The sequence below is a fragment of the Trichomycterus rosablanca genome, chromosome 13, assembly GCF_030014385.1.
Source record: "Trichomycterus rosablanca isolate fTriRos1 chromosome 13, fTriRos1.hap1, whole genome shotgun sequence".
Taxonomy (NCBI): domain Eukaryota; kingdom Metazoa; phylum Chordata; class Actinopteri; order Siluriformes; family Trichomycteridae; genus Trichomycterus; species Trichomycterus rosablanca.
In genome coordinates this window covers 17,271,914-17,294,631 of record NC_086000.1, presented here as the reverse complement: position 1 = coordinate 17,294,631, position 22,718 = coordinate 17,271,914, and the positions used below count along the sequence as shown (strand labels likewise).

At 38.9% G+C, this 22,718-nt stretch overlaps 2 protein-coding genes and 1 long non-coding RNA gene across 5 annotated transcripts in view; 1 reads left to right on the top strand and 2 right to left on the bottom strand.

The window, feature by feature from the left end:
• The window catches only part of plk4 (polo-like kinase 4 (Drosophila)), an 11,155-nt gene extending 6,516 nt beyond the window's left edge, over window positions 1-4,639 (bottom strand). For 2 of the 3 annotated variants that reach the window (XM_063007345.1, XM_063007346.1), the window contains exons 1-6: window positions 3,893-4,076; window positions 3,676-3,771; window positions 3,469-3,564; window positions 3,132-3,246; window positions 1,844-2,807; window positions 622-701 (exon numbers count right to left, since the gene is read on the bottom strand). In XM_063007345.1, coding sequence (XP_062863415.1) covers window positions 622-701; window positions 1,844-2,807; window positions 3,132-3,246; window positions 3,469-3,564; window positions 3,676-3,771; window positions 3,893-3,994 — 1,453 coding nt within the window. In that variant the 5' untranslated portion in view covers window positions 3,995-4,076. Of the gene's footprint in view, window positions 1-621; window positions 702-1,843; window positions 2,808-3,131; window positions 3,247-3,468; window positions 3,565-3,675; window positions 3,772-3,892; window positions 4,077-4,515 lie in introns of those variants that run through there. The other variant, XM_063007347.1, reaches the window with a different exon arrangement.
• Window positions 1,969-7,888, top strand: LOC134325231 (uncharacterized). Its single transcript, XR_010014269.1, has 3 exons — window positions 1,969-2,046; window positions 3,169-3,210; window positions 7,627-7,888. It is a non-coding gene; the product is annotated as an uncharacterized LOC134325231 (long non-coding RNA).
• On the bottom strand, window positions 5,052-22,718 carry hspa4l (heat shock protein 4 like). Its single transcript, XM_063007349.1, has 19 exons — window positions 22,553-22,718; window positions 21,826-21,883; window positions 21,092-21,232; window positions 20,656-20,778; window positions 20,450-20,549; window positions 19,019-19,152; window positions 17,460-17,704; window positions 17,240-17,316; window positions 17,005-17,156; window positions 16,073-16,176; window positions 14,663-14,796; window positions 14,092-14,288; window positions 13,434-13,511; window positions 13,151-13,288; window positions 10,133-10,258; window positions 9,826-9,933; window positions 8,866-8,985; window positions 7,589-7,750; window positions 5,052-5,990 (listed from the first exon to the last, which is right to left on the bottom strand). Exons 1-19 carry the CDS (start codon window positions 22,657-22,659, stop codon window positions 5,835-5,837), a joined length of 2,460 nt encoding a protein of 819 aa, XP_062863419.1. The 5' UTR covers window positions 22,660-22,718; the 3' UTR covers window positions 5,052-5,834.

Genomic DNA, 22,718 nt, shown 5'->3' with positions numbered 1-22,718 from the left:
TGTGATCTTGTATTTCTTCCATTTTCGAATGATCGCACCAACAGTGGTCTCTTTCTCACCAAGCTTCTTGCTGATGGTCTTGTAGCCCATTCCAGCCTTGTGCAGGTCTACAATCTTGTCCCTGACGTCCTTTAATAGCTCTTTGGTCTTGCCCATGGTGGTCGAGAGATTTGAACGGAAGAAACTGATTCTGTGACAGGAGTCTTTTATACAGGGACAGGACTATTTTGTGTGCCTCATGGTCCCTTTGGTCTGTGGGGGTCAGAATTCTTGCTGGTTGGTAGGGGATCAAATACTTATTTCCCTTAATTAAATACAAATTAATTTATAACCTTTATTTAATGTTTTTTTTCTGGATTTTTTGTTGATATTCTGTCTCTCTCTGTTAAAATAAACCTTCCATAAAAATTATAGACTGTTCTAATCTTTGTAAGGGGGTAAACTTACAAAATCAGCAGGGGATCAAATACTTATTTTCCCCACTGTACTATAAATTATATATTACTTTTGATGAGAGGTGTACAATATGCACTACAGCCAGTTGGCCAATTAACTATCTTTAGCCCAAAACTAACCAATGTCAAAGCTAAAACTAAAAAGAATCAGAAAAAAATGTAATACCATCAGAGCTGAACCAGGGCCCATTTTCTGCTGTCTGTAATCTGACAGGATGTGATGAGGCAGAGAAGGAGGACCCAGAGCTGTAGGAGTAAAAAAGAGGCAATTGCACATAAAGTAAGAATCCTAATCATCTTATCATTCCAAAGCACTGAATTGTTGTAACCCAACTCTAAAATCAGATGTTTGAGACGTCGCAGTCACAGTACCCGAGTCAAATTTCAAAAAGCAAGTTATACAAATCATCAAAGACATGACACTGATATGCTTTAAGTTTAGGTCCTGTATTTATGTGGACGATCTGTTATCACACAAGTCATAATCATTCACAGAATTAATCCTCTTTGCTCCTTTTTCATTGTCCCAATTTGGTTATATACAATTCCCCTGTGCAATTAGAAGCCCCCTGCCACTTGCACCACACCCTTGCTGGCTAAGGAGGGCTGCTGACTTGCACATGCCTTCTATGCAAGCCATAACACAATCACTGTCTTTGGCAGATACTAAAGCCGGAGAATGGATTACCCTTCTGGCTATCTTGTCTTTAGAAACATGCAATTGTGTCTGTTGGGTGCCAAACCAAACTCAATTATCTGGTTGTGGGCAGGCACAGTGAACTGCAATGCCACAAAAAACACAGAATATGTTCTACTTGTTATGTAAATTTTACCTTTATTATTATTAATATTATGTACATTATATATTTACATTTGAGACAGTGCAGCAGGTAATGTGGGTGCTACAAAAGCACAAGATTCCTAACACTGTAAAAAGTTTCTGAGATATACAGTCCAATTGGGTTTCTCCAGGTACAGGTTTTCTTTTATCTTCAAAGAAACATGTAGAAGGTGGACTGTATACTTTAAAGTGTCCCATATGGGATCCTGGACCATGATGAAGAAGTTACAGTAGGTAATAAATTATTTACATTTCATTTGGCAAAATATGATGTTTGAGGGTGAACTGAAAATAACATCTGGCCACTCAGGGTCCTTTCGGTGTCCCTTCTGATTAATAAATGGGGTGGCAAGGTGTACAGAGCACCAGATGGGCTACAGTAAGTAATTGTGTACACACCAATTCATCTGTTCATCTGTATGGATAGTGTAGCTTATAAAATAAATAATTAAATGTACTGTATGTATGAGATAGGTGTACCTAATAAAGTGCTCAGTGAGTGTATAATATCCCTGTTCTGTAAAAAAAACAAAACAAAATCACTTACTTTGCAGGCTGTTTGACAGGAGGTGAAGGAAGTCGTCCATGTTCAGTGTAGCCATGGGGAATGTCCTGGTAACTGGAAGTTGATGGGAAGATGCGGTCAGACCCAGGAAGCACCTCCTCCGAGTGGCATCGCTCTAGCTCCACATCCTGTTTACAGTGGCTAAAGCCAGAACCAGAACGATCTGAGGAGTGAGCCCGTCTCAGGTAGCGTGAATATGGTCTTCCACTGACAGGATTCACAGGAACCCTAACATTACCCATTGAATGTGGTTGCCAGTCCTGCTCCCCCTTAAAACTTGAGCTTGTAGATTGCTGCGATTGGCTTGGCAAAGGCATCATGCGGTTGGGCAAGGTCTGTCCAATCACCTGCATAGTTTTTCTCTGGAGTCGACTGTTGCCACTGTTACTGGCAGCGTTGGATGCTGTAGATATTGTTGCAATGCCACTGTCCATGGACCCTCCATCACTAGACCCAGAGTCTTTGCTTGCACTGGATCCATTCTTAGTCATAAAAGGGTGGTCCAGCACTGCTGACAGGCTCGGCCTCAGAGCAGGATTCCTTTGCAACAGCTGCTGGATCAGATCTTGAGCCTCAGCTGATACACGAGTAGGCATCTGGTACTCCCCCAGAACCACTTTACTGAGGGTGTGTTTGACAGTGTCTGTGTCAAAAGGAGGCCTGCCAGTGAGGAAAGCGTAAAACATGCAGCCAAGTGACCAAACATCTGACTCCAGGCCATGGGCGCTCCGTGTAGCCACTTCAGGAGAGATGTAGTTAGGCGTGCCACACATAGTGAAGTGTTTCTCGGTGGGCAGCTTGAGTTGAGTGGCTAAGCCAAAGTCTGCTATCTTAATGTTCATGTTGCTGGTGAGTAGCAGGTTTGACAGGGTCAGGTCTCTGTGCATAATACCATGGGTATGCAGATAAAGCATGCCCTTTACAATCTGATGCATGAAGTGTCTTGCTGTTGGAAAAGATTCACAAGTACACAAAATAAATAAATATCTAAAATATAGTTTAGTGAATACGCATTAAATATTATTTTCTATTTTCAGTATAAGAAAATAATCGTATTGGCTAAGACTTAGGACACTAATCCTATGCTGATATTGTTTTAGTTACCAAGGCTGCTTTCTTCAAGCTTTTGTATTGCTCAACAAGAGAGGATTAATTAAAACTGTCAGCGTAACCATGTTACTTTAAAATACAGATGGTTCTGTTACTTCTAATATGTTTTCTTAACCAGCTTAACCATTCAAGCAATAACAGACACAGTAAATAAAATTACCTTCTTCCTCTGCAAATGGCTTCTTTCTGTCTTTCAGATAACGGCTCATCTCCCCATTATGGCACATCTCCAGGACCAGGTACACATAATTACTATCCTCAAAGTAATTGTACAGCTTGAACAAAAACAAAAAAAAAATAGGTAATGAGCATATGCTCAGCAAAATGTCAGTGAGCTTGTGTGAGATACTTTAACTGGACTGACCTGTGTCAACCAGTAGAAATGAACATATTAACTCTTAAAATGACTAATTCTTCCTTTAGAAAATACTTGTATTACAAAAGTCATGTTACAATCCACCAGCTTGAGCCTTCCTTAGGGAGTAAGTGTATCTCACCTCTAGTATTGACGGGTGTTTCAACCGACACTGGATCTCTACCTCGTTAATAACACGTTGCACCATGCCAGCTTTGTGCATGGCCTTCTTGTCAATCTGCAGGGACACACACACAAGCATCAACCACAGTTAATTAGAACAGATGCCGCCCGTATCCGCCCATCTGTTGGAATACAAAGCTGTGAAGGGAAAAGAGAACTGTCTTACCATTTTGATTGCCACTTCCAGTCCTGTATTCACAGATTTGGCTCTGTACACACACGCAAAAGAGCCCTTACCCAGCAAGGTAAGGACTTTAAAGTCCTAAGAATAAAAACAGACAGAAAATCAGGTAAAATCACTTACATGAAGTAGTTTGTGCCATTTTTAAAAGATCCGAAGCATCACAATGCAAATGTAGGTCTAGACAGTATCTGTTTACTACCTGGATTTTTAGATCCTGGGATGATGAAAAGATTTTATCATTTATTGCACAGCTTCGGCTGGCTGTTAAGTTATGCATTAAAGACTGAATCACGTCAAACATCTTTACAGTGTAAGACGGTGATATTTGACTGCGATGTGATCGGTGCTGAGGTCGATCTGTGTATGAGCAATGCTCCGATAGCGTCCCTGGTTACCTGCATCTGACAATGACATTAGGTAAACCGACATGAGGAGATTTATCCCGGCTTTCCTCCCGCTAACGCACCTCGATTAGATGCTTCACATGTCTCCTAGCAACCGCACAAGCCCCAATTCCCCAAACATAAACTGTCAGACTGCGATTACTAGAGATCAACAAAGCTGGAGTCAGATACATCATCACTGAAGCAAACCTTTCTAACTCTAAATACTATCAATCATTACAACCTTACAAAAGCTACATAGCTCATCAATACATCCACACAGCTAACGCGAGGTCTAATGCAGTCCAAAACATTGTTAATTAGTCGGAATAACAGGTCTCATTTTAAATAAAATATTAAACCAAACATTAGCTGCTGAATTAGCGAGCTAAGTGTGAACTAGCATAGCTTGCAAAAGTGGCCGCGCAACTTCACTTACCTCAATTTTATCCCCGATAGAGACACTCATCTTCATTTCATATCCTCTGCACTCGAAAATAGTCCTTAAATGTGCTCGAATTCGTTTTTATTTCATTAAACTGGAGTCTTTGCCAGTTCCTCTGTTTAAAAATACATTTATAAATTCTACATTTGCTCGTTTCCAAAATATTTTTCTTTCCTCCATTTTGAAAAAGCCGCCCGTTAGTGACGTAATGACGCAAAACCGACGCAACCGACGCCCCTCAAGTATTTGAACGCCTGCGCGCGATTGTTTATAACAGTCCCCACGCGGGTCACTTATTCAGCTGTTTATTTGATTTTCACTCAGCGTGTTAATTCGGCCAGGGTCGCGGTGGGTCCTGTATGATCTGCTGTGGCGACCGCTTAATATACACAAGAGCAGCCAAAAAAATAATAAAGAAAAAATCATCTGCTAATACAGTGCCATAAAGAAGTATTTGCTGCCTTTAATTTTTTGCATATTTTTCAGTTGTTTTATTGTCTAAACTTTGATATAGTACAATAATACCCTAGTCAAAACAGAAAAAAAAACAGTGGAAGGAAAGATTTCAACCACATCAGATAGATATATCTTTTACAAAGCCAACACACTTTGATCGTGAAGATTAGTTTTTATTAGATTCCATCATTAAATCTCTCCTTGATATTGGATATTGGGAAATGGATGAATAAGGTGAAAATAATAAAGAGCTCATTGCATTCTACTTTTAACTAATCGCTTGGAGCTGGAAGCATTGCTAATTTATCACCAGATCCCATATCTATCCTTTTATGAACTTATAAATTCACATTACTAATATAATATGTACAGTCCTAGGTAGCACACATCTTTTTTGAATGTCATATACAAATATATCATCTACTGCATATAATTGCATACATACTTGTGTCTCCTTAACCTTAGAAATGATTCAAGTAGCAATTTATTCACTTTTCCATGTGCAATATAAGTCTTGATAAAACCAGCACTTTGGATTACACAGAATCCAGAATCACATTGCATTAAGACAACATTTTGTCAAGAGTGGCAGCATTTTGTCATTGTTAAGCTACAGCTAATAATGATTCTACCATGAATGCCTCACCCTGGTCCTAGATTCACACATAACTTTAATATTCCAAGAACAGACTGACTCCATCACAACAAACCAGAAAGCACACGTAACACAGGTTGGGGTGCAAACTACGACCAGCTGAACTGTGGACAAAACGGGAATGGTACTGATGACAGGTTAAGAGTCAGCTGTGAGGGTCCAACAATGACTGCTGTAAGAACAACAAGAGTGCTTAAACCATTCAGTCCATTTCCCCCTCTCCCTGGTTCTTCGTGTGCTGACTGCTCTTGTTGTCAGGGGCTTGTCCTGCTGTAGGGCCATTGTGAGCGTTGTTGTCCTCCGCTGGCTTCTCGTCTGTAGGTCGGTTCACCACAGGACTGCAGATGTCATTCAGCTCCTGCAGTAAAGAAACACAGGAGAGTATGACACTATTTAGTTTTTCCCATTCAATTTTACAAAAATTCCAAATATGCCAAAATTGGAGAAAAAACTTAACTATTTTTTTAACTTTTGTTTTTTGTAATTTTTGTTTTGTTTATTATTGATCAGTTGTCATCTACCAGTGACTAGTACAGAAAATTAGGTTGTACAAAGGGTTAATACCGAACTGCTAAAAGAAGGATCAGTGGATGTGGATAATGGATTTCTAATCGTCCCATGTCTGCTTGCTCAAATCTGAACTTTTTTCATTCATTCATTTTCATGTTTACCAAAGCTTTATCCTGGTCAAGGTCACAGTGGATTTCCCCCTTCCTTGACTTGAGACAATAATAAATAAAACACCATTCAACCATAACAAACTGAATGATCTGTTGATAAAGTGAAATTAGTGTGTCTTTTTAATTTTGTTCAAAAACAATGAAAACTATACAATACAAGGGGCTTGAGGGGTGCAGCAGTAAAATACGCTAGCCCACTACCGCTGTGATCCAGGGTTCGAATCCTCAGCAGTGCTATCAGCCAGTACGGTGTCTATGTACAGACATGATTGGCTGTGTCTATGGGGGGATTAGCTAAAACCCTGTTATGGATTGGCACCATTCCCAGGGTGTATTCCTGCCTTGCGCTCAGTGAAAACATTAAGATAGTTATCAATTAATTGATTTATTTATCTTCAGTAACCACTTTATTTTGATTAGGGTTATGGTGGGCCCAGTGTCACACTGGGAATACAGAAACACATTCTTGGCAGGGCACTAATCAATCATAAGACATCACAAATTCAACCATTTACTTATTGTTTGTTTGTTTATTAGGATTTTAACGTCATGTTTTACACTTTTGGTTATATTCATGACAGGAACAATAGTTATTCATCACACAAGGTTCATCAGTTCACAAGGTTATACTGAACACAGTCATGGACAATTTAGTATCTCCAATTCACGCCACTTGCATTACTTTGGAGTGTGGGAGGAAACCGGAGCTCCCGGAGTAAACCCACGCAAATACAGGGAGAACAGGCAAACTCCACACAGTAAGGACCCGGACCGTCCCACCTGGGGATCGAACCCAGGAGCTTCTTGCTGTGAGGTGACGGTGCTACCCACTTAGCCACCGTGCCACCCCAACCATTTACTTACTCACCAGCATCTAGGAACATTCTGTTATAGCAAAAACCTACATTGTATTTGAGAGGTATGAGCAAAGTGGAATGTCTAAAGGAAACCCATGCAGCCATGTGAGAACCCGTCACATTTTCACCTTATGCTAAACTGCCTCACAATGCAGTTTAAATGCTTAATCATTGTGCCAGATGGCTTAGACAGTTCCTGCATTCTGCAAACTGGGTTCATTTCCTAAAACTTTGCAGGCATGTGGCTTTACCTGGTGCCACTGTGGCAAGGTACTCTTCTACCCATTACAGAAAAAATTATTTTACAGTAGTGTTTTTGGCTTTTTATTCTGCATTGTATGCTTGAAAGCATATTTAAGGACTACACTTTCCTTCATATTTGGTTAATTATGGCATGGATCCGCCTGCTGTTAACCCACCTGAATCTTCTGTATGATTTCTGCTACTTTCACTGCAGGATCCTGAGTGATGCTGAGTTTGCTCTGAGCAAGCATCTTGGAGTTCATCCAGTTCATGGCCTCATTCACACTCTTCTCCACTGTACTCATCTCCTCAGGCATTAGATGCTGGTATCGCTCGTCCTGATGGTCAAAACACACACCACATAACACCCCTTTTATATGCCTATCTCTATTTAATAACAATTAGATTTGTTAAGGTAATTGTAGAACATTTTAAATTGAATTTTGATAACAGAACAATTTCTTTGAACAACATTTCTGCCCAACATCTGTATTCTTAAATCTCTTAGTTCACTGTCATTAAAATGTAAATACACAAGTAATGAACATGAATGCTTGTCCACAATTGTTAAAAGTTTGAGCAGGCAAATGCATCCTGCCTCATCCAATACTTGCCAAACATTAAACATTTACATTTTCAGCATTTAGCAGATGCTTTTATCCCAAGCGACTTACAGTACTGTGACAGTATATTATCTAAGCAATTAAGGGTTAAGGGTCTTGCTTAAGGGCCCAACAAGGACAACCTGGCAGTGGTGGGGTTTGAACCGGCAACCTTCTGATGACTAGTCCAGTACCTTAACCACTAAGCTACAACTGTACTTAAAGGGTGTGCCTCTATAGTATTGTAAGTAGTTCATTTGTATTTAACTATTTGTTTAATAATTCATTATTTTTAGTTAGTTTTTCTACTTTAAATAGCCATACCTAATATGACTTCACAGACTGTTCTCATTAAACACTGCCTCAGAAAATAATGCATATGTTTCTACACAGAATAAACAAGACCCATCTAGCAGGCTGAGAAGAAAAATATTTAGCATTGGGAAAAAAGTAATTAGGACAGACCTAGCAGTGCAGCAATATTTAGAAAATCCATTAAAATTCTTTAAAGAGATGACAAAGCTTAGAATCAAATTTTTAAATACATTAGCCTATTATACTCTACGCTATTTTCATCATACTCATGAACACTTGATCATGAACCCTGCAAGCCGCAACACATTATTATAGAATCATAATGAGCATTTCATATGTCATAGGACAACTATGACTGTATAATTGGATCAAACTGTGTAACACAGAGAACACCCAAGATCCAGATTTCTGAACACAGAATACACCAGTAAGCAAATTTGGCTAAAATAATTAGGGGCCAATGCCAACCACTTTGTCCAGTTCTGATAATGCCCCCACTACTCACACACTGGGAAGATTCAAGTAAACCTGCTTACCTTCTGCTTGTAGGCATCCAAGACCTTTAGGAAAAGCTGGATTTTCTTGCCCAATTCATTAAAAGCTTGTGGTCTTTCCTCCTGCTCCCGATATCGCTCTTCAATAGGCTCACCAAACCTCTAAAAACATGAAAAATGTCATTTAAGATTAAGAGAGAAAACAGGGAAAGGGAAAGAGTAAGAGTAAGAATGAAAACTGCTTAGCACAATAAGGCTTAATCCACAAGTCTGCAACAACCAAATTCTTGGGAAATAAGTGAAGAGGGGAAATCCAGTACAAACTAGGGAAAGCAATAAAATGAGCAGGACAGCCACTCCAGAGACTGGTGCAGTTTGCATCCAATATGGATCAATGATGGGACCTGCTCCAGAAAGGACTGTCACGCTGCCACTAAAGACTGAGTTCCCCTGAATACAGAGTGCAAACAGCTGCACCAGCAAAAAACTAGACTGGATCGACCCCAACATCAGGGTTTTTCATTGAAAGGCAGGTTGCCAACGGAGAAGTTAGCACTGCTTAGCGTGGAAACTATGATTTAAATGCACATCTCTCAACCTGGTGCGAATTAATGCTCAACAAGAGCGACTGCCAGTGAACAGATAATGACATGTCAGTCATTTGCACCTTCTTAAATGATATGGCAGATGGAATGATTCGGCAAACCGACCCCCCACCGATCTCCACAGAATATGAGCAAGTTACAAAGGGGTTAGTCAAAACTTTACATAATCGACAACTTTAAAAGCATTCTCTGTGCCTAACCAAACGTTTCTCACATCTCTGTACTTAGCTTAAGGCTGAGTCCTCTAAATTTTTGAGTGTCTATTGGTTCTGGTGCTGTATATTTCTGAACCAGTATATTAAAGTAAGTAAGTATGAAAAGAGTGCCCTAAAATATACATTCCCTACAACTGTATGTAAACTTTTGACTTCAGCCGTATGTTAGCAAAAATACCTACTTTCAGCTCAGTCAGTTTATCGAGATAGGTCTCCTTTGGTTGGTCTTCACCCTCCTCATACAGCCAATTTTCTGTATCCTCAAGCATCAGAGTAAGTCTGTTACTCTCCTTTACATGGGCCACACACACATACACAAGACTGTAAATACACAATATTAAGCAGAGTATAGCATTCCAGTGTAAACACTGCATCTGTGTAGTAAACAAACCCTTTTTTATGTTTTTTAGTAATTGACTTACTTTAAATAGACAGATTAATATTTTAGGTATAATTGGCATTAGCTAATTATAGGGGTGATCTACTTACCTCTTTAGTAATGTACTTTTCATACATGCCACAGAGTTTGTCTCTCAAATCGTACACATACTCCTCCACAGCATTCTTGGCATCATTTCTTTCCTTCTCCAGCTTGTCCTGAGCAATCATTCTCCTCTGAAAGAAAGAGGATAAAATTACAGATGCAGAATTTCTTAAGTTCAACAAATATTAGAAGGTAACAACCAAAACGGACCTGATATTGATATTAATTCATTCATTCATTTATACATTTATTTATTTATTGTCTGTTTTACCACTGCTTTATTCTGGTCAGAGTAGCGGTGGGTTGATTCAATGGGCGAAAAGCAAGAAAACACCCCAGACAGGTCCATCACAGGGCAGACACACACACACTTACATATACAGTATACACACTTATGCCAAGTTCACACTACACAACTTTCCAAGTCGTCAGGTCGCTGTACAGTTCACACTATACGACTGAATCTTTTGCACTCGGGAGTCTTTCAGTCAGTGTACAGGTCCTTCTCAAAAAATTAGCATATTGTGATAAAGTTCATTATTTTCCATAATGTAATGATAAAAATTAAACTTTCATATATTTTAGATTCATTGCACACCAACTGAAATATTTCAGGTCTTTTATTGTTTTAATACTGATGATTTTGGCATACAGCTCATGAAAACCCAAAATTCCTATCTCAAAAAATTAGCATATCATGAAAAGGTTCTCTAAACGAGCTATTAACCTAATCATCTGAATCAACGAATTAACTCTAAACACCTGCAAAAGATTCCTGAGGCTTTTAAAAACTCCCAGCCTGGTTCATTACTCAAAACTGCAATCATGGGTAAGACTGCCGACCTGACTGCTGTCCAGAAGGCCATCATTGACACCCTCAAGCAAGAGGGTAAGACACAGAAAGAAATTTCTGAACGAATAGGCTGTTCCCAGAGTGCTGTATCAAGGCACCTCAGTGGGAAGTCTGTGGGAAGGAAAAAGTGTGGCAGAAAACGCTGCACAACGAGAAGAGGTGACCGGACCCTGAGGAAGATTGTGGAGAAGGGCCGATTCCAGACCTTGGGGGACCTGCGGAAGCAGTGGACTGAGTCTGGAGTAGAAACATCCAGAGCCACCGTGCACAGGCGTGTGCAGGAAATGGGCTACAGGTGCCGCATTCCCCAGGTCAAGCCACTTTTGAACCAGAAACAGCGGCAGAAGCGCCTGACCTGGGCTACAGAGAAGCAGCACTGGACTGTTGCTCAGTGGTCCAAAGTACTGTTTTCGGAAATCAAGGTGCCAGAGTCTGGAGGAAGACTGGGGAGAAGGAAATGCCAAAATGCCTGAAGTCCAGTGTCAAGTACCCACAGTCAGTGATGGTCTGGGGTGCCATGTCAGCTGCTGGTGTTGGTCCACTGTGTTTTATCAAGGGCAGGGTCAATGCAGCTAGCTATCAGGAGATTTTGGAGCACTTCATGCTTCCATCTGCTGAAAAGCTTTATGGAGATGAAGATTTCATTTTTCAGCACGACCTGGCACCTGCTCACAGTGCCAAAACCACTGGTGAATGGTTTACTGACCATGGTATTACTGTGCTCAATTGGCCTGCCAACTCTCCTGACCTGAACCCCATAGAGAATCTGTAGGATATTGTGAAGAGAAAGTTGAGAGACACAAGACCCAACACTCTGGATGAGCTTAAGGCCGCTATCGAAGCATCCTGGGCCTCCATAACACCTCAGCAGTGCCACAGGCTGATTGCCTCCATGCCACGCCGCATTGAAGCAGTCATTTCTGCAAAAGGATTCCCGACCAAGTATTGAGTGCATAACTGAACATAATTATTTGAAGGTTGACTTTTTTTGTATTAAAAACACTTTTCTTTTATTGGTCGGATGAAATATGCTAATTTTTTGAGATAGGAATTTTGGGTTTTCATGAGCTGTATGCCAAAATCATCAGTATTAAAACAATAAAAGACCTGAAATATTTCAGTTGGTGTGCAATGAATCTAAAATATATGAAAGTTTAATTTTTATCATTACATTATGGAAAATAATGAACTTTATCACAATATGCTAATTTTTTGAGAAGGACCTGTATATTTCACACTACACGACTGATCGGCAATAGGGGGTTTCACACCACATGATCCATCACCAACTGGAATCGCAGACGAGCTTCTCTGGTCTCCCTTTTTTTCTTTTTTTTTTTAAAACACACGTGAGATGTGGCGAGAAGTTTAATGATACCACGTCCAAAAATGCACGTCAACAAATAGCGAGAGATCAAAGTTTGTGCGCTGACGTGATGAAATCAAGGAGGAAAAATAAATGAATCTGAGTGGATTTGGCAACACGAACAGTATATGGCTTGTTCTGTAGTAAGTTGGAGGTTAATTAATAATTTTGCAATGCAGCGTGGGTGTTATGTTTTGTAGAGGACGATCAAGTCAGAAATACTGTAAAACGTGTGTGTGCCGGTGTATTCTGATATAAACTATATTAATTAAGCCCCTGTCCCAGTGTTTACACCTCCTCTCCTGCGTTTCCCCTCACGCTGTATCCTGCGTTCTCATTGGCTGTTCGGCATGTCACTCATTCTCAGTCGCACATCTGAGATCAGACATCTGACGTGCTAGAAAACTCAATCCAGTCACCGAGCGGTCGGCGAGCCGGTCAGGTCGAGTTGTTGGATAGTTCACACTTAGCGACTGAGAGCCGAGTCTTGATCGCCGAGCGAACGCTGAGTTGCTCCCGACCCGGAAAATCAAGCGCTGACCAGTCGCCGAGCGAAAATCAGGGCAAAAATTGTGTAGTGTGAACTAGGCATTAGAGCAATTTTCAAGTCTTGTCCGGATTTTACACATTGTTTAAACTTACCAATAACATAAACATTTGCATGTTATTACCCGGTTAGTGTCAGAATAGTCACCCACTCAAACAATGTTTGTCATTGTGGGTCCTATGGGGGTTCTTTTCCATTCATAAATAGGGTACAAGGGGTGACAAAATGTACAGAGCAACAGATTAAATAAGACGCACCTCTTCTTCTACCAGATTGTTCAACAGCTCTCTGTCCAGCTGCCTAATAGTGTAGGTCAGGATGGGCAAATCAACACTCTTTGCTTTTGTCTTGGGTTTGCTTGTGCCTGCCCCCTGCTTTTCAGGGGAATCACCCTCCTTAGAATAAACAGAAATAGTATATATAATATACATATATAAATCATCACCAAACATGCACATATAAGCAATAATTCAGTCTTGGTTCTACACAGATGTATGCAGATAACAGAATGTGTCACGTGTGAGGTAATGTAAGTTATACCTTATTATCAAAGCTTGACGCTTTCCCCTCTTCACTGAGATGCTCACCTTGAGCATCTTGATCCACCAGCATTTTAGCCTACACACATGCACACACAGTCAGTATCTGTATCAATATGAGTCATATAAAGCATCAGGCCCTATGCCAAACAGTTAGGCATATAAACTGTTATGGCGGTTGGGTGACACAACAGTCTATCATTGTAGCCCACTACTGCTGATTGCTGTTCAAATTTCATTGCATTGGTGCTATCAGCCAGCCATGATTGGCTATGTCTGAGGGGATGGCTGAAGCCCTGCAATGGAGTGGCATCCTGTCCAGAGTACTTCTGCCATTGCCCAGTGTTTTCTGGTAGAACTGGACCCACGGCAACTTGGCATTGAGGGGGCTTGAACCAGCAGCCTTACTAGGCCAGTACATTACCACATAGTTCATGGTTCCTTATTCATTTTTAAAATTGTGGATACTGTAAATGTAAACTCAGTGTATCAAATACAATACATAGCTAAACGTAAACCATAAGCTTGTTGGACATCTCTTTCAGAATGATGGGCGTTAATACAGAGTTGTCCCACCACTTCAATCAGCTGGCTCACATTCACAACCAAGTACTGCTGTTTCAGCTATCACTTGTAAGAAAGGTGTTCTATCTTCCCACCTGGTCCTCTGGCCTGCCCTCATTCTGAACTGTGTGATCCGTCTCCATCTGCACATCCTCCACTTCGCCTTTCTGCTTCTCTATCAGTGATGCACTGGATACACTGAAGATGCCGTGCACATTAACACGCACTTTCACCTTGACCTTCGAACTGTCTCCATCCAACTGAGGCACAACATTCTGGACAGTAAAGCGGCCTAAAGGGTGAGAAAATAAGCAAAAAAGTAAAGATTACTGCTAAAAAACATAAAACACGTAATATGACAAGATTTGGTAATTCATGTTCTTTGGAAGTCAATGCTTCATGGACATTAATGGAAATGTCTTAATATTAATTTCTAAACAGCTGCTACACTTGCACCATACCTTAGAGGCAGATCATTTTTAGTATGCTAGTTTCAGCTTAGCTTAGTACATAGTAAATCATCAGCAATAATGTACCTATGTTCAAATAGGAGTGCATGTGCCTATTAGAACTCTGGACAAAGTATTTCCAAGATGATATTTTAAAGTAATTATTATGTTATTAGAGCTGCTGAATTTTGGGGCAATCTCTAAATACACTACTCACCTATTCTGGTGTCTGGATATGGCAAATCTTGTGGAGTGCTATAAAATGCTTGCAGGTCAAAGGGTTCTTTCTTGTGAAAGGTGATGACTTTGGAAAAAGGTGCTGCATGATTCTTGTTGTATACCTCACATTCACTAAGAATATAAGAGGAACAAAAAGCTGAGTGAGCAATCATAGCCTGTAAATAATCCCAGAAACAGACAGCCTAACGTTACTCTTCTTCACTGTCACATAATTAACAGCAAAGTCCCATCTGGTCTAGTTCAAACAAATTACCTGGATCATATGCATGGGAGCATATGCATATGCTTACAGCAGCTATTTTTACAAACAGTTCAGACTATTACTTTAAGGCCCTTCCAAATAGTGCATTCTGAATAGCTCTCCCAGTTACACTAAGACAATACAGCCATGACCCATTTAAAATGAACTTTAATAATATAACTGCAATTTCCTAATGTTTTCTTTGTGATTTTTAAACTTGTAACTTTAATACATTTTCATTTAACCCATATAAAGTAATTGACATAAATAAAATAAATAAATAACAATTATTTTTTGAATACTTTTTTTTTTGTAAGGCAGCTGCAGGAATTGAAAATGAACCATGTTTGCAGGATGGTAAAACAATATTACAAACCATGTTTGCAGAAGTAGATCAATAATGTGGCTAAAAAGAAACAAGCAAGAAGAGTAACAAGAAAATAAAAGCGGTGGCCAAAACAACAGAAATATAGTAACAAATGAAAGACACAAAAACATCTGCAGCCTACAGTGGAAAAAACTGGATGGAAAATGTGTGCCAAAGAATGCCTGTGACAACCAAGTTTTTGGAAAAAGAGTAAAGAAAAAAAACAGAGATAGCAATGTACAAGTATTGGTCCAAATGTTGGGTCCAAATACAGGCTGAAGTTCCAGAAAAGCACAAAGTATTCAGGCCTCATATGTCAGCGGAAAACTGAATCGGACCAAGTCCATCATCATGGCTTCAAGAGAAAAGCAGGTTGCCCAATAGAGAGACTGGCAAGTCTGTGAGGAAGAAACTGTGATAGATAAAAACACTTCCACCTAGAGCGAATTAACACTCAAAGATATGCAGGTGACTGTCAGATAGGAGAAACTGACACACTAATCATCTGAACCTATATGCCCATTGTGTCAGCCATATTGGGTAGGGCAGAAGCACATGATTTTGTAACCAAGCCACACATCAAGTGGAGATATGTAGTGTGAAAATAGTTACATTTTCTAATTATCACTATGAACTATTAACCTTTATTATGCTATAATAACTATTGCTATAATAACAGCAATAATAATGAACGAACAACCTAATATGAATGATGCATCTCATAATAACCCAGATGATTTAATTACGTTTAGGTTATTTTCAGTTTCATAAGGTCTTACCCAACACCATCTGTGGGAGACTTCCAGCGAAGAGTGATTGGGAAGGGAACAACGTCTGTGATAGAAAACTCACGGACCTTGAAAGCTGGGGACAAGATTGCACACTACATAGACACAGAAAGACACAGATACACACATCAATGCATGATACTAAGCATTTTGATATGAATTAGTGCTAGTTATGCCTGTTAATCCAAGAATTCATGGTGTGGTTAAAATAAAATGTTTACATACACTTTTAAGGGGAATGTAAGTTATGACACCTTTATTTGCCTTTATAAATACACTTTATAAAGAAGCTGCCTTTTGCCAAGGTCGATCCTTGTTGTCTATAACCAACAAGAGCTTTATGTCACCTTGGGCCCATAGTATGTCAAGCTTGTTTAACTTTTTACAGTGTCACCCAGATGTGGCAGGTGTGTTTTTGGCAGTTCTTGGATTACATCTGACTTACTGAAAAAAGTTCCTGCATTTAATCAGTACATAAAACTGTATTACATTCATACAGTATTAGTATTTTAATATTTAATGTTTTATTTTCATATTCATGTTTTATCACTGCTTTATTCTGGTCAGTGTCATGGTGGGTCTGGTTTCCTAAGAATCACTAAGTATCACACCCTGGGCAAGATGCCAATCCATCCAGCTTTAGCCACCCAGCCAACAGATAAGCACCACTGTGGATTCAAACTCTGGAATCAAGTGGTAGAGGGCTAACATAACAATTGTAACACCAAAACGCCCCTTTTTGCTATTTCATTCAGCTATTTGTGGTCAATCAAATCCAATATATGTGTACGTACTAGGCATTTAAAGACTAAACAAATAAATAACTATACAGACTATATAAGTCAATAATTACTTATATTACTTATGTATAACGCTTAGTGTTTTGAATGGGTTTGTGTTCTGACTGTTTCCTAACTCTTTACCTGCAGGGCACATCCTCGAGCCACTGCCTCATCTGCATTCAGGGTGGTACTGATGTCTTTACCAAAAAACCTGGAAATACTCTCTTTAATAGCAGGAATCCTAGTAGCACCACCAACAACTTCCACAGCATAAATGTCATCTCTGCTTAGCTCTGTCACAAAGACAAAGAAATATTTTGTTTTATGACTCCACTTAGAGACCATTTGGCTGTTCAAAGGTATTAGTTTTACTTACTTGATTGTTCCACGACTGCTTTAAGTGGTGCTTCCATTCTGCTCAAAAGCTGAGCACACATCTCCTCAAAATGGCCCCTGTTAAATACAAGCGCCGGACAATTCTTATTTCCCAGTGCTAGTTACATACGGCAACGTGCGAAGGCCCATGCATCCTTTACACAAACTGTCATAAGCTTTTCAGTCATGTTGTATGAAACTATTTTTCCATGTGCCCTTACCTGTTCATTCTCCCAGAGACATCAATGTCATTCATGAAGCACTCAATGTTAAGCGGTAGCTCTGAAGAGTTGGCACTCATGAGCTTCTTGAGCTTTTCACACTCTTGATGAAGCCTTAGCAAGGCCCGAGGATTGTCCTTTACATTTAACTTGTAACGACTCTTAAACTCCTCACAGAAATGCTCTACCAGCACGTCATCAAAGTTACGCCCACCCAAATATGGGTCGTATGCTGTCGCCAATACCTGGTAAAGGAAAAAGACAAATTATGTACATTTGTACAACTTGTTTCTAGGTTTTAAATGTCTTGTGCAGCTGAAGTTTTCAACCACTGGGCCTATAACCAATACCAGGCCACACAAGTGTCATAAATGACAATGCAAGGTTATTAAGCTTCATTAAATGGGACTGTTTGTTTAAAATTTTGTTTAGTATTAATATATCTTATTTCATTTAATCTACCATTTACATTCAGTTTCCTGCTCTACCCTGTGCTCTCAGGCCATTAAATCATGCCTGAAACAGCTCCAGCAGGAGCTAATCAAAGAAAACATCTGCAAAATATCCCACCTACTTCACACTAAGCTGCTAAACAATCAAATACATGCTGATGCACTTAAACACCCACCTTTAACTAATCACTTCTTACTACACTTATTAAACTGGATGTCCAAATAATAAGTGCAGATACCTTATACTCATGCAGCACCGCCCACAACATAGATCAAGGACTAGCATGTGTTGGCTTATGCCCAAAACCTCTTACATAGCAGTAAGGCTGGTCCATTATTCCTTAAACATCTCTGTTTGAATCTCATCCATCTGAAGGTTTTTAATAACTGTGTGAACCTTAGTATGTGGTGCTGCTTTTAGAGAGTAAGCAATGTCCACTGGGTTCCTTAAATAACTTATTTTACATCTTAACTGTTTCCCCAGTAATAATGAACAATCTCCTCTAGATTGCCTTTCCCTTTTGAGGCATCAGACGGTTTGCCAAAAAATCTTTTTTCTTCACTGAAACCCGAAGTCTCAAGGAAGAAATTCTCTCATTTACCAGGACAAACTCTAACTGCGAGGCCATTAGCCTGATATTTATGAGTATCCTCACAGATGCCTTGGGCCTGTGGGAATTTAGGAGTAGAAGAGAGACGTTTAAAAGGAGAATATGGTACCAGAACTCCTACTGTGTGTGGATATTAATCTATCTATATCTAGTCCATTCCTTTTTTTCCTGGTGGGTTAGCATTACAGTGCTGCTAACATTACATTGCTTAAGCATAGTTAAAATACTGCTGACTAAGAGAATGTAGGGAATAGCTATAATCAAATATAGTGTAATTACAACTTAAAGCTGCAGTACATAACTTATGCTATTAAAAATAAAGTTATGCAAAGGCAGTTTTCCAGATTCTCTTGCTGCATTGTTTTAATTAATATAAACAGAGATGCTTGTGGTAATACTTATTTCGATTGAAGACTACAACCCCCCAAAATGTTACAAATTGTAGTTTTAAATGTGAAAATGTAACTAGCTCATTAGTTTAAATCATACAATTTACCTTTAGTTTCCCCTTGTTAAAGGAGACAATCAAGACCTGGTAGGACGAGTGACCAATGTCCACAAACACAACATTACGTGGCTTTTCTTCTGGGTTTGGTAAATCCTGTTTGTAGATGCCATAGGCTAATGCAACTGTAACAAAGGAAACAAAGCACAAAAATTTGATGACTAATGGTTAATAATATATGAATAACTTATAAATCAGTCTGTTACTGTTATTCACTCATTTCTGCAATAGGATGCCGATTGTGTCACCTGATAACCATATACTAAGCATATCACTTCCCAAAACTATATGAAACACATCACAGAGTTTCATATCAACAAGTCTTATGCCTCTGTTATTTAAAAAGCATAGTAGTGTAGTAGCAGAGTAAATGTAGCTATAACGTAGAACAATAAGATGAACTCAGACAATATGATCAGAACTAGTTCAACATTCTTAATGTAGATTTAATATGTTGGCCAGGTAGCAAACAGTTGATTAAAAGCACTAACTAAACATGCTATAGAGTATACAGATTCAATCAATGTATTTAACTTTTTTTGAGGAGCAGAGTTATGATATGTATTTGTATATGTATATAAGTATTTTAAATAATTTAAATACTTAAAAACTTTTACTGTTCAAGTTGAAGCTGCAACTTATGCACTTTGTGGGTGAGGGTGTCTCAATTCAACAGTCAAGGCTCTCAATCTGTTGCTCCTGTGTGTAGAAATAACTAACTCCGCTTTCAAATCAAATCAAGTGTCAGCTGTAAGAAATGTAAATTAAATTTTAACCACTAATATTAAGCCAACAATGACTTCTTCGTCAGCCTTTGGTTCATCATTAACATTCCATTAACATTCCTTACTGCTGAAACTGCCAAAAGCAGGCAATGATAGAGCTGTCCTTGGTGCTGAAGGTCTGCCCATTTTAAATCTGTGTACTATACAATACTTACATTTACATTACATTTATATTACACTTTCAGCATTAAGCAGACACTTTTATCCAAAGCGACTAACAGTACATTACAGACAGTATGTTGTCTAAGCAATTGAGGGTTAAGGGCCTTGCTTAAGGGCCCAACAGTGGCAACCTGGAAGTGGTGTGGTTTAAACCAGCAACCTTTTGATTACTAGTCCAGTACTTTAACTGCAAGGCTACAACTGCCCAAGACTGGCAATAATAACATACTTGAGATATTCAAAATGAAGTAGATTAATGGAAATCTAAATACACTTAATTGTAAAGAATTATAGAGTACAAAACACCTGTCTTTTATACTTTCCTTAAATCTTATTTTAATTAACTTTTTATAGAGTAGTGTTGTAGAAATAAACTTGCCCATTATTGTTAAAGCAGCAAAAATTCCCTTAAATCCTTCATTTACCCTCAAAATAAAAACAATCCTGTTCAATATCATTGTCTTTGCTCACAGACCTGCTGTTGTGTCATTGATTAGCCTCAAGCAGTTCAACCCAGCAATCTGAGAAGCATCTATTACTGATCTTCGCTCTGCATCAGTAAAGAAGCTGGGGACCTACATGTTTAAGGAAAAGACAAATTAGTTTTTAGTATTGTGCAAAAAAGGTAAAATGTACTTGTGATTACTTTTTATGGTTTTGTGAAGCAATAGGACAACATACAGAAATGACACAGTCCACCACTGGCTTTTTCAGAGCGCTCTCTGATGTCTCCTTTAGTTTGGTGAGCAACATGGCTGTCACCTGCTCAATAGTGAATACCTTGTCTTCATCCAAGTAACGAACCTAAAAAAGGGAAAAAAGAAATTTGAAACACAATTTAAAAAAGTAATTTCCACACATGGTTCAAATCTTTGACATTTCAAAACATCACCTTTTGTGCTCTTTACTGTTTTAAGCAACTGTAATTAAAATAACTTTCTGGATGTTTTAGTTGATCTTTCAACCAAACTGGTTGAGGATTTTTTAACTATACATTGCTAACACTTGTTTATTTATACAATACTAAAAAAAGATAAAGCTATTTTCATCTTTATTTTAGTTAAGCATTTAATTTTTATAACGCAGCGTGACAATAAAATGTTAATGAAAACCTTACCTTCACTCCAGTGCTGCCATTGGGGGCCTTATGAAGGCTGTAAGGCAATTTTGCTTTCTCAGCCTGTACAAAGGGATCATCAAACACTCGACCATGGAACTTCTTAAAGCCATGTACTGTGTTCTTAAAGTTTGTAATGATCTGTAAGGTAACATTTAGGATGTTTTACTACCAAAATAAATCTGTTGGAGATAATTAACTGCTAATAATATTAGATATGTACAGACAGGAGATAAGAAAAATGAAAATATCTTAATGATCAAAAAGAATTTTGATGCTTGAAGCACAGAAGCCTTAGTCACAATTACTGTTCTTTAAAAGAAACATGATTATCAAGCTTATGTTTTTGATAACATTTTGTTCTTTAATTATCTTGAGACAATACATTTGAGTGCACAATGGTGATTTTGTCACAGTAATAAAATGTTATCATTAAACAAGTGTTGGTGTGTCAAAATTTTGAGTCATCAACATTTCCAAAATGCAGACCAAGCAACACAAGTTTACTAGAAAATGTTTGTGTGTGCATTACTGCTGATTTGAATCTTTTTATTTAAATAAGGATTTCCATAATCCATGCATCTGTGCCTTTTTCTGATGTCTAATGAAATTTTGTGTGCGATCACATTGTCAAGAAATCTGTTATTCAGTACAGGGAGAAAATGTTGCTCTTTAAAACAAGTGTTCAGTGACTAACACAATGGAATTAAATAAGCTAACTACTGTTTCTTTACCTGACTCTTAGCAGCATTCCCAATGGTTCTGTTTTTAGATGCCAAAGAAATGCATGCCCTGTGGGAGAAAAAGATGTCAATTGTCCTGTCATTGACATTGCATTTATTATAGTAGATCACATGCACAGTTCATGTGTTCTTCAGGCTATGACAGAGGTCACAGGATAACAGATCAGGGCCGAGCACGGATCAGGGGTGACCACAGATCAGGACCTCAGACAGCACCCTCAGTCATGCCTTTAGGGATGTTTCAGGGTACTGTAATGTTATCCACCATTAATATTTGATCGGGAGGAGGTTGAACACCAAGAATTTGTGCAGCACATTTTGACAGTGAGGTAAATGACAAGTAATTATCTGATACTTCGACTTGCAGTGCATATGCACTGATTAAAACAGTGCATCAAATAAGGCATGATGATATTGTAAATTGGGAAGGGAAAGGATGAATTTGTCACAGAAAGCCATCACCGAGGTAACATGGGTTTAACCTCGGTCAGGGCGTAGCGATATCCCGGCAGCCTTTGCACTCGTTTGAGCCACTATTTCTCAGTTAAATTCAATTCATACAAAATTAATACATGGTATCATGTAGCAAGTGTAAAACAGCGATAAAAACAAGCACTAGGACTCGTACACGTTGAAAAGGGCGCACTGACAGCTCAGCTTTGAACAGTGCATAAGAAACTAGAGCTATGCTTTACACAGATGTTAGTGCTGTACTTACGGAGTGCATCTGTCACTGTATTCATTAGCAATGGTTTCAATACCGCCGCTCCTGGCAACAGCAATGTAACAGTTCTGAAACCCCACATCAAAACCTACAACAGACATCTTAGCTTAAATATGTGTTTTATTTATCTCGTTTCCTCCAGAGCCTGTATTTCTGAACC

Coding starts and splice junctions, on each gene's coding strand:
- hspa4l (XM_063007349.1), bottom strand. CDS start 22,659: ATGTCTGTTGTAGGTTTTGATGTGGGGTTTCAGAACTGTTACATTGCT. Junction 21,884..22,552: donor TACAGTGACAGATGCACTCC/GTAAGTACAGCA, acceptor TTTCTCCCACAG/GGCATGCATTTCTTTGGCAT. Junction 9,934..10,132: donor AAAAGTACATTACTAAAGAG/GTAAGTAGATCA, acceptor GCCCATGTAAAG/GAGAGTAACAGACTTACTCT.